The sequence below is a fragment of the Chaetodon trifascialis genome, chromosome 8, assembly GCF_039877785.1.
Source record: "Chaetodon trifascialis isolate fChaTrf1 chromosome 8, fChaTrf1.hap1, whole genome shotgun sequence".
NCBI classification, from domain to species: Eukaryota; Metazoa; Chordata; class Actinopteri; order Chaetodontiformes; family Chaetodontidae; genus Chaetodon; species Chaetodon trifascialis.
The window spans coordinates 2,373,668-2,385,191 of record NC_092063.1 but is presented as its reverse complement, the minus strand read 5'-3'; the positions used below and the strand labels follow the sequence as shown (position 1 = coordinate 2,385,191).

At 44.6% G+C, this 11,524-nt stretch overlaps 1 protein-coding gene across 1 annotated transcript; it reads right to left on the bottom strand.

Moving 5' to 3' along the window:
* Window positions 1-453: 453 nt before the first annotated feature.
* On the bottom strand, window positions 454-4,344 carry npbwr2b (neuropeptides B/W receptor 2b). The gene has a single exon (XM_070968810.1). The coding sequence runs from the start codon at window positions 3,926-3,928 to the stop codon at window positions 2,912-2,914; it is 1,017 nt and encodes a 338-aa protein (XP_070824911.1). The 5' UTR covers window positions 3,929-4,344; the 3' UTR covers window positions 454-2,911.
* Between the last annotated feature and the right edge of the window lie 7,180 nt (window positions 4,345-11,524).

The window sequence follows — 11,524 nt, the reverse complement described above, 5'->3', positions numbered from 1 at the left end:
AGCAGGTAGCTTTTGAGAGCACGCTGTCTGAATGAATGGGAAGATGAAAATACTGATCAAAGCAGCTGTTACTGTAGGTTTATTACGCTATCATTAATTTAGATTCTTGCTGCATCCGTCTGCCTGTAATCACTCTGCATCATCTCTGTGGTACGTTCAGAGGCAGCGAGCAGCTCAGCAGTACGTCAGGCCGCTGTTGAGTTTGAATCTGCGACCTTTTGCTGACAACAGGCTCAAACCGCTAATCCATCCCGCTGCCCTTCAGCTGATAGCTGATGTGAAGAATCTCTCTGGTGACGGTGGTACCTCATCTGCATGTGATAACCTGATGCTTAAACGTACATCAGCATCGCAAAGATCTGGGAGTGGATGTTTCTGTGCAAACAGATTTATCAGATCTGCGTAAGTAAAGCTGGTTTGATTCTGAAATATGAAAAATACACAAGTACCGGTGGGAAAATAAACTCATATTTATTATTAATTGACAGAAAAGAAAGATTTCTAAAATACACAAATAAATGATATCAGATGTCATGATTGTTAATTACAGACTGCATAAAAGACAATGACTCATAATCTTCAACTTAAATTTTATATCATTTTTCATTCGTGTGACACAAGTTTTAATCTGAAGAATATTTGACCACACATCACTATGACTAGACATTCCTCTGTACAGGCAAACGGCAAAAAAGACAATTATTTACAGTAGGACACACAGAGAAGCTTCTGTTGTTGCAGTCAGAGCCACACAGACGACGCCTTTAGTGACAGAAGCTGATTCATATCACATGCTTGCTAATGCTAAGCTAACTCACCTACAACAGGAAGTGCTGGAGAGTTTCTGACTGTGCTGAGTGTCGTGATTCACAACATTCAAAAGAGCAAAAGTGCGTAAAAATCAAAGACATTCAGAGAAGTAAACTGTGTGTTCACAACTTAAAGATGAATGCAGGATAAATGAGCACAGTCAGACTTTTTGTCACATTTTAAAACATGTGGCTGACGGACTGTTGATCCTCCTTCACAAGCTGGAGAAATGTGCGTAAAACTGCACACACTGACAAAACACACAGTCACTGAGGGGCTGAAACGCTCTTTCTTTTCTTTCCTTTACTGCTGTGTCTGCTGTGAATGTTCACCGTGGAAATCATGAGAGCCACGTTCACATTTGGGCCCTTTCAGATACTGTAGAGGGCAGCAGTCATCGGCAGCATCGCCGCTGTATTTAAAAGATTTCTGTTCTTTCCTGTTAATCTGAGCTTGACAATCGTTTGTGTGCAACTTTCAAGCATCTGGAGGCAGCTGCATAAATGCAAAGGTAAAAACTATTGAGTCATTATTTAATGAAGAAAATATCAAAGGAGACAAATCGGCTGCAAACTACCAAATTAAGGAGTACCACCTTAAATAAATGTCTTCCCCTCATGTACTCCCCCCTGCATGTACTGCAAATACTACTCACAAATATGCATGAAGTGAAAGGAGAAATGGCATCATGTGAATGAAAGTCACAGACACTGGAGCAGCTGTGTGGAAGCTGCTGCACTGTCTGTAAATGGCTCTGGCTGCATTCTCAGGTAGCACTGCCCTGCTGACAACAGGTGGCGACAAAAGCTCACAGAAAAGAAAGACGAGAGGAGGAACACAGATTACATTATACATAGCCCTCCTGTCCCATGCCCGTCTTATTACAGGCCTACAGTACTGTTGTCAGGGTTGGTGAGGTTCCTCTTTCATTTCATCCCCAGTACATTCTGGAAAAAGACATTCTTCATCCAAACAGCTCCATTACTTAAAGAACCTGCTTGTTTACCTGAAAACCAGACCTCATCAAACCTCAGCGAATCCACGAGATGCTTCCATTGACTCAAAACACGGCATCATTGAAAGGCAGATTAAGCATTTGCATACATCACACAACATTTCGACACGTCCTCCCACCAGTTCGGATTTTGAAAAGTACTCTTTCCCCTCGTTTTTTTGTAGCAGTTAACAATGAAGGATTTTTACCTCTAATCCCCTGACGTGCATCCTGTTACCCTCCAACCCCGACTGTTCTCCTGACGTCGATTTGATTGACAGCATGCAAATCGGTCACCTGTACCTGCTCCAGACAGCAGATGTTCGACCCCTCGGAGGTGTTCCTCAGTCCTCTGAACTCAGACGGGGTCCAGAGAAGGTCACGACTGTTTGCAGTGACCCATCTCGACTCGCTGCCTCATAATTGGATTTTTCTACCGTTGTGGAAAAGGTTGGACGATTTAATCTGCCGTCTTCACTTGGAAAACGTCAGATTTCATTGCCAGTTCCTCAGCAGTTCTGCTGATAGTTACAGTATAACACACTGTTGTTTTTTTAATGCCATTATTTTCCTCTGTGTCACTCCCTTTTGCAGGCAATATCAGCCAATCTCCTCTCACTGTGATCTCAGAGCCATAAAAAGCTGCACTAGGCAAATTCTGTAAAAGGACAACAGTCCAGCTGTGACAAAGAAAACCATCCAGTCCCTCAAACAGGCTTCAGATGGACTTCTGATGGCACAAACCCATCAGAAGCCTGCAGGAAGTGATGACTTTATACTGAAGAGTGACATCCAGACAGCTCTCTATCTACAGTTTGACTCACAAATGTCCTGATGTCTTTCCTCTCCCGTCACTTTGGTTTACTGTTGCGTAAAGCTTTTCTAACAGGTTTGTCACATTTAGAGCGTTGTGTGCAGTTTACAGACATAATTTTACATGTTGTCAAAGATAAATAAAATGCTATCATGTGCAAACAATGTGCAAAGTTGCCTAGTGCAGCTTTAGCAAACCCAACAATCGAGAATTCTCTTCCCATGGCTCCATCACAGCCGCTCATGAAGTCTCCGTAGACCTCTGCAGGTTCCACGTGTCCGTCTATCGTACAATCAGGCAGGTCTACATTCCAACATCTTCTTGAAGGCTTTCCTGAAGCTGTCATCCAGGAAGGCGTAGAGGAACGGGTTGAGGCAGGAGTTGGCGTAGCTCAGGCTCGTTATGAAGTAGGAGATCCCGATCAGCAGCGGCGTGGTCCTCAGGTCCGTCGTCAGAGCCACGATGGTGCTGAGGTGGAATGGCGTCCAGCAGAACAAGCACACAGCCAACACAATGAACACCATGATGGTGACTTTCTTCTTGGCCTTGTCCAGCGCCTTGGCATTGCTGTTGAGCCGCATGTTCCTCAGCTTGTAGAGCATCATGGTGTACAAGATGCAGATGGTTGAGACCGGAATGGCGAAGCCCAGGATGAGCGTGTAAATCCGGCTCGCTTTGAACCACAAACTCTCCGGGCTGGGGAAGCTGAGCACGCAGCTCTTCCTCTCATCATTTGGGTCGACGTAGACGCCAGCGAACACAGTGAAAGGCATGACGATGAGGATAACGAGGATCCAGACGCACAGTGAGATTATTTTGGCTGCTCGGTAGGTACGGTAAGGCATGCGCTTGGACCTCACCGTGGCCAAAACGACCAGGTAGCGGTCGATGCTCATAACTGTCAGGAAATAGATACTGGAGAAGATGTTGTAGTGGTCTATGCTGAGGATGACTTTGCACAAAACCTCACCGAAAGGCCAATAGTGAAGCAAGTGTTCGGCTATGTTGATCGGCAAGACCAAAGTGAACAAATCATCGGCGATGGCCAAGTTCAGGATGAACATATTGGTGACTGTTTTCATCTTGGGGGCTTTGAGGATCACGTAGATGACAGCCGTGTTGCCTGTCAGTCCCACTGCGCAGATCACTGAGTAGATGATCGGTAAAATGACGTAAAGGTCAGCGTAGAAGTGAAACTCAGTGGGAGGAGTGCAGTTCAGGTCAGTGTGGTTCCCCGATGTGACCGAGTAGAAGTCCACAGAGTCGTTGCAGACTGGCGGTGCACCGCCGGGGACAGACACGTTCTCCATGTTTGAAAAAGTGAGACAGAATTTGGCAAATTAAGAGTATCTGAACATTATGAGACAAACACTGATTTTACATAAATTAGAGAAACATTAGAGTGTTTGTCTTCTGTTTTAGACATTTTCTCGTGTTAGATGCATCAGTTTTTGAGCCTAAAATGTTGGATATGCACAGTTCCACAAAAAAAAGGGGTCAAATTAAAGGGGGTTATCCTCCATTACATCACTGGAGAGGAGCTCACCCTCTGACCACTGGCACACAGCAGAGAGGAGACCAGTATTTAGAGTAACTGTTCTGAGGTCCAGGGGCCACTAGGAGGTCACAGAGAGGGTCCACAAGTTAATTTAGGCTCAGTAATTTCACTGTTGTTTCAGTTTCTGGGATGTTGCAAAAAGAGAGAGAGAAAAAGGACTTATGTAAACTGTTCCTCTACCGCACAGACAGCTACAGAGTGATGTAAGGAAACCAGATTCATAACTATTAATCCTGTCTTCTTCATTTTACGTGTAGAAATTCATCCTTGGAGGATTTCACCGCGGTAAGATGAACATCTGTTCAGTGTCCTGAAGGTGAAAACGCTCCAGACTTCCTGCTCCACGCGCTCCACTATGACTCAGTTTCAGTTTGGATTTACATTTCCAGGTGTTTAAAAACACTTTGTTTGTGTCCACGCGGGTTCATTCCATGACTTCTCCTCAATGATGGCGGCGTGAATGTCACATCCTGCGTTTGTCGTCGTATTATATATCCTCCCCCTCCTGCTCTGTTTCTCTCCCTCCCGGTATCGAAGATCCAAACTGAAATTTTAAAGGGTGAACGTGTCCAAGAGGAGCTTCTCGATGGTTGTTTCTGGTTTCGGACGGTGGAGTTTCCTCTCGGTGTCTCCTGTGCGCTTTGGAGAGGGTTTTACGCACGAGTGGCGCATCCCGAAATCTGTACAACGGAGAGATGTGATCATCAATTAGCGGTCTGGCAAACATTTTAAACATCCCTGGAGACAGAGAGGATGCGGGCTGATTCAGTAAGATCACCGTTTGTTGTCAACAGATTGAAATAAACGGAACGGGATCAGACTTTGAGCTACTGAACGAGTTCGTTAATCCTGAACGCACCACAAACAAAACTTTACCAGTTAAAGAGACGTGATACTGACATGCAAATTAACGAGCGTCTATTCCCATATTCATGCACCTCAAAAGTCCTGTTGTGGTGGAAGCAAATTCATATGACATGATCAACCATCAAATCTAAGCCACGACGACTTACTGTGTAATCAGCCGACGACAAAGCAGAATGGACCTGGAGAAAGTATTTCACAGAAATTAAAGTTCATGAAGGGAATTCAGGCGGTTTACTCTCCTCAGTGTCCCCGGTAGAGTGTCTCTGCTCCGGTTTCCGTCTGCGGAACACGCGCTGCGCTCCAGCCTCTCTCTCTCTCTCTCTCTCTCTCTCTCTCTCTCTCTCTCTCTCTCTCTCTCTCTCTCTGTCTGACGTCATTCGGAGTGTCCGGTTGAATTGGTGCTTGTCTTCAGTTTTGGATGTCTCTGTCCACTCATCGCCTGTCCATCAAGCTTTGCTGTCTCACATCTTCACCCTCTTTGATATTTGTGAGATGCAGAAGTTTCGTGGAGGAGGCAAAGTTTTTGGTTTTCTAACAGTGGCCCCTTCAAATCAGATCAAATTACTGATCAATGTATTATTTCTTTTTGTCTTTTACTGTGTATTTTTTTTACACCTGTCAATATATTTTACTGTTAATGACCTTTGTTTTGTCTTAGCATGTACTTCAGCGTTCATTAGCATCTATTGTCGAGTGATTGTCCAAAGTGTAGTGTGTGTAAAGTGTAGTTTTAGCAGAGGGTGGTGGTATAATCTATGTTACACACGGCTACAATAAACAGAGTAGAAGAAGAACGTGGAAAACTGGAAACAACATGAGTTGCCTTAAACACCTGAGAGAAAACTGGAGCAATTTGTTTGTTTGTAAAGTTGTTCTTTCATGTCAGCTCGCATCGGCCATGTTTCACACTGTCTGGAAACAAAGAGTATGAAGATGAAGATGAAGAGTGTTATGGGAATATCCAGGAAGACGATGACAGCGGAAATTTCTTCTTCTTCTTCGGGTTTTGTAGCAGAAACAGCTGATCAGTCATGTTCACTACGTCAGAACTTAATCAGCAAACGTCTCCACCTCCCATTCAGCACATCACCGTCCTCCAAATGTGGACTTTCCTCGCTCTTTGTCCTTCATTATTTGATATGTTGGGAGTGAAAACGGGCTTTCTGTAGAAGTCCTGAAGTCCTGACCAAGCATCCGTATGTGATGAGCTGGATTGAGAGAGGATTCTCCAGAGCTACAACAGACATGCACGGTTTCACAGGTTGTGTCGTACTCCTCGTGTCAAGTTAAGTCAGCTTGATGTGTGAAATCAGAGGAATAACCCTTTAAAGTGCACTTTATCTTTTGTGTATCAGACTCATGAACCTGACGGACGGAGGGGATTTAAAACGTCTTGCTTGTTTCCTTTCACAGAAGACAGTTGCTTCTGGTTTGGATTTCAGTGCAAATGTCATGGCTGTATTAATTAAGTGCTGGATTGATCGGATTTGACATAAAGCTTCTGGTTTGGGTTTCAAACGAAGCATCAGGAAGCTTTTAATCTCATATTTCAATCTCAGCAGCTGAGCTCACTCAGCGATGGGAGGATTGGAATCAAGCCTGGAAGTCCGCCTGGGGAGACACTTTGACGTCTTCTGCGCAAATCAAAACCTTTCAAGATTTCCCCGAGGACGGGAGAGATGGAAGAAACTTCCTAACACAGCGGAGCGAGGTTTGTAGAAAGTTTTAGGCTCGTGGCTCAGCGAGCGCTGCTTTTGTCTGGAACACTTCGACAGACAGATGCCAAATCTGAAATTGCCTTCCTGACTGCGCCATCTGTGCCATTCCTCTCTGATGCTTCTCTTCTTCTTTCACTTTTCATCACAGCCTGAAACTGGGGTTCACAGGATTGATGGCATGTTTCACTTTGAGCTGAACAGCCTCCTCTCATGTTCCCTCTTCCTTTGCCTTTTCTGTCTAAGCATCAGCACCAAGCAGCTCAGTTCCTGTTTCGTCTCTTTGTGTCAGCGTCTGAAGGAGATCTCGTCGTGTTTTAAACTGCCGGGATGCTGCGCGCGTCTGCTCTGAAGCAGTGTGAGCGTTTCAAACCCAAAAACTTTGAAAGAGGCACTTTAGGACAGTTTTCTGTTTCAAAATGCTTCTTATGAAGAGTCAAACGTCTGTAGAGTTAATCCTTCATTATAGCTGTTGAGATGTTTCAGTCTCCACCAGAGGACCGGCAGACCATCTGACCATAAGACTGATGTCAGACCAGCAGTCCATCACCACAGCCGGCGAGCATGGCCGTTTCCAGTTGTTCCACCCCACTGTTAATTTTGTCAACAAAAATTCTGCAAGTGCAAATCAAATTCTCTCACCGCCCCATCTCATTGGATGTCCCCCCCCCCCCCCGCTTGGTGCATGTTGGGCGCCCACTGATAGATAACAACAAGGCAAGCTAACGTTCACATGTCGTATAAGCTAGCTAGCTTAAAGCCGAAAGAAACAGCTTTAGCTGCTGCCAGTCGCTCAAAGATGATTTCCTCATCTTCACCAGCATGTCAGGTGGGAGGGAAGAGGAGAGGCGAGCCCCCCAGTCAATGAGAATAGAAGTTAGACCAAATCGTTTCAGAGTATTTGTATTTCTCCAGGTTGTATGCAAATGAAGAGGGCAGTGTGTCATGTCTACAGGTTCTGCTTCACTGTTACTGAACAGTATTACTATAATAATGACCTGTGAGGAAACTTCAGGCTTTCATTTTTATGTGATTTATCAACGTATGGTTAGTCAGTAACACATTGCCAGCCTGCTGAACACAGTATCATGAAACTGTCTGAGAAACTTACAACCAAAACATTTGACTAAAATTAAACAAAAACCGGATTCTACGGACTAAATCTTGACGAAAACAAAATAAAAGACTAAAATGTGACTTAAACCAACTAGAGTTTTCAGTTAAGCGAATAAGACTAAAGCTAAATTTAAATTCTTGTCATAATTAACACTGCTCCACCTGGGTACCATTGTCATTGTTTGACTATAATTTCTGCTGGCTCTAATAAAAATCCATCATCCAGCCATTCACTCTCTGCCAGATTTCCTGCTGTGCTTATACTTTAATGATCCGGCCTTCTGTCCCGTCTGCCTGACTGATAGGTTTGTCTGTTTTATCAGGCTGACAGCCTTTGAGTAAACATGAGCCTTTTACCTTCCTGCCTCTCAAACAAGGATGCATGCTTCAGGATATTACCCACACTGTCAGTGGTGCTGTAGATATCCATCCAGGTGCTCAGCAGCGTCCTGATAGATTCTCCTGTCTGAGCCTGCTGTAACTACACAGTGAGGTGCACTGGACTGCAGACGTGTTGCTAATGTCTGTTTATCTGACTGCTCATGTTTGACACAGCGAGCTCTGGTGTGTCGCTATATGCTAATTAAATCTGTAAAGTCATCATAATCATTACATGTATGTCAAAATGGTGAAAATGATATATAGTTTGCAGGAAAAAGGAGTTTTCCTTTTCAGCATGACCATGACCCCAACTCTCAGCTCGGTTGCCTTCGGGTTCATGAATCCTCCTCATAACCTTCCTCTTCCCTTTAATCTCCTCTTCACCACTAAAGTGGATTAAATAGGATGAAATCAACAAAGAATCATTGCTTTCATCTGGATCCGTGGAGAGGGCACTCAGTGGCAACACTTCACGTGCTCGGTGTACAGTAAACACTTCCTCCTTAATCCTCCTCCTGCCACTTTTACGCCTCTGTTCACCCTCTGCAAGCCCCCAGTCACGCACACTTTGATCCCTCACCTCAGCACAATATTTGAGATTTACTTTTTCCTTTCATCAACACCTCTGCTTCAAGCTCAGCGAGTCTTATTTTTATTTCCCGTGAACCCGTCACCGCTGTTCTGTTCTCGTCTCACTGCCTTCCCATAACCCCAGAGCTGCGTTCCCCCTCACGATCCCGACGATGGAAACTGTCTTCAGCTAAACTAAAAAAATGAAAATAAAATGCAATCAGCGCGCTGTGAAGGCGTCGCTTATGCTTTCCTGAAAAAACTACCTCTTGTATTTATTGTTTGAGAAAACAACGTGTTTGTGCTGAGAGGCCAGCGTTCACGTCCCATCTTCTGCAGAGTGAAAACAACTGTCCCCATTTCAACCAAGTGATGATAATAACAAACTTTATTTGTATAGCACCTTTCATACAGGAATTAGAAACTCAAAGTGGTTTACAGCGTAGAAATCACCAAGTGAGTGCTTCACATAGAAAAGACAGAATGGACATAAAAGCAGGGATGGAAAATCAATGTAAAATAAGGTGGAGAATAAAGTAATTCTAGCTGTCTGAACTTGAGAAAAAGCACTGCTGGTCTGTCTTCATCCGACCAATGAGTGTGTCAGATCAGCAACACGTTCATATGGGCCATTTTGTAAGGCACCAAAAAAGACAAGAGTATTGATGTGTGATGTGTGGAGCAGGCGCGGCGCCAGGATTTCAGTTTTGGGTGGGCCACAGTTACTGTGGGTGGGCCTCTTAATCACAAAAGTTAACACTGTTTTCAACTCACAAAAACAATGACTGGTATCAGGCTATGGAGGGCGACTAGTACGTGCAGCTGATTATCCATCCATCCATTATCTATACCGCCTATCCCTTTCGGGGTTGCGGGGGGCTGGAGCCTATCCCAGCTACAATGGGCGAGAGGCGGGGTACACCCTGAACCGGTCGCCAGCCGATTGCAGGGCCACATGCAAAGACAGACAAACATTCACACTCACACTCACACCTACGGACAATTTAGAGTCATCAATTAACCTAATGAGCATGTTTTTGGTCTGTGGGAGGAAGCCGGAGTACCCGGAGAGAACCCACGCATGCACGGGAAGAACATGCAAACTTCACACAGAAAGGCCCCGCCTGACCCGGGGATCGAACCGGCAACCTTCTTGCTGTGAGGCACCCGCACTACCTGCTGCGCCACCGTGCAGCCCGCAGCTGATTATGACATGTTCAAAATCTTTTTAAAAAACATTTTCAACGCCGTAGCTTATTATTTCACCGGGACAGTTTGCGGCACATCTCATCATCTTTCGTTACCGTCACTGCACCGCTTTGCACTATTAGAACATTTTGAGACTTGTGATGCAAAGCCACTAAAAGAAGAAAAACTCATGCAGACATATCATCTGTTTTATTCCATGCATTCCTCTTCCTTAATTAATCCAGGTGGAATCACATTTGCCTAAAAAGTTAATTGTTATAATGCAAACTTGCTTTAAATGTGTGTGTATTATTTACTTCAACCTGTGCTACAGGTGAGCAGCGTCACTCAGCTGGTGAGAATCAACTTTTGTAGGCCACAAAGAAGAAATGTAATGCGTCCAGTTGTCTCACTGAGATCAAGGGAAGCATTACGATGTGTGCAACAGCACCAGCACTGCACTTAGTAAGAACGCTCCGCTGGAAGAGTTCCCGGCAGCGAGACGACAAATCATAACGCAGCACCAGCTATTTTTCCAGGGAAGTCAGTTCACACCACACTGTTTAACTGTGCTACACTTACACACATTCATCCTTCAGCTCTCATCCGCTGAGCAGAAAAGGACAAAGCAGCGTCTTTTACAAGTGAAGCCTATTTTTAAATTCATTACATCACGCCAAGCTTCGAATGAACTTCGAATGAGACGCCTGGAACTAAAGACGCTTACGTTCAGCGACATTCATGAAGGCACCGTCTCTTAGGGGGAATATTTCTGTGATAATCAATACAAACCACCGGACCCGGTCACAATCAATACAGCCGTTTTTCTGCAGCAGGAATTGGCACGGTGACACTGCGGTGACATATTGATCAATAGCACAGCTCAAACACATTAGAAGATTAATAATTAAACACTATACTCTCACACGCGTCCTGGTGGCACATACTGCATACAGGTGGAGGACTACCTGTATGTCAGTCCACGCCCTGCTTCTCACTGCTCTGTGGCGTCTCAAAGGTCAGGGTTCAAACACACATATATTCAAGAGGATAATCAGTGACGCGGCATTTCATTGTCTTTTCAGATGCATTAATGTGTTTCCAAAGGATGAATCTGTCTCTTCTGACTGATTCTGTCAAGTTAACTTTATTTATAGAGTCCAAAATGGCATATTGATTCAGAAAGCTGAAGAAAAGTAACAGAGGAGGGATCGATTTCCAGCACTGACAGACATGTGTGTACAGAGGAGACAGAAAACACACTCTTACTTACTTACTTACTTACTTACTTACATGTAAGACCTGCTTCACAAGACCTTTCATCCACTGCTGTTTCTGCCTTGTGGTGCTTTATCAGTGGCAGACAGTTCATGTGGTGGTTGGGCTCAAAATGCATCAAACCTCCCATTTTGTATCCACACTTCATCTGTTCAGGGTCACAGAGGGGCTGGACTCACATTCACACCCACAATTAGCAATTTAGACTTTCCACATCATCTAACCTGAATGTC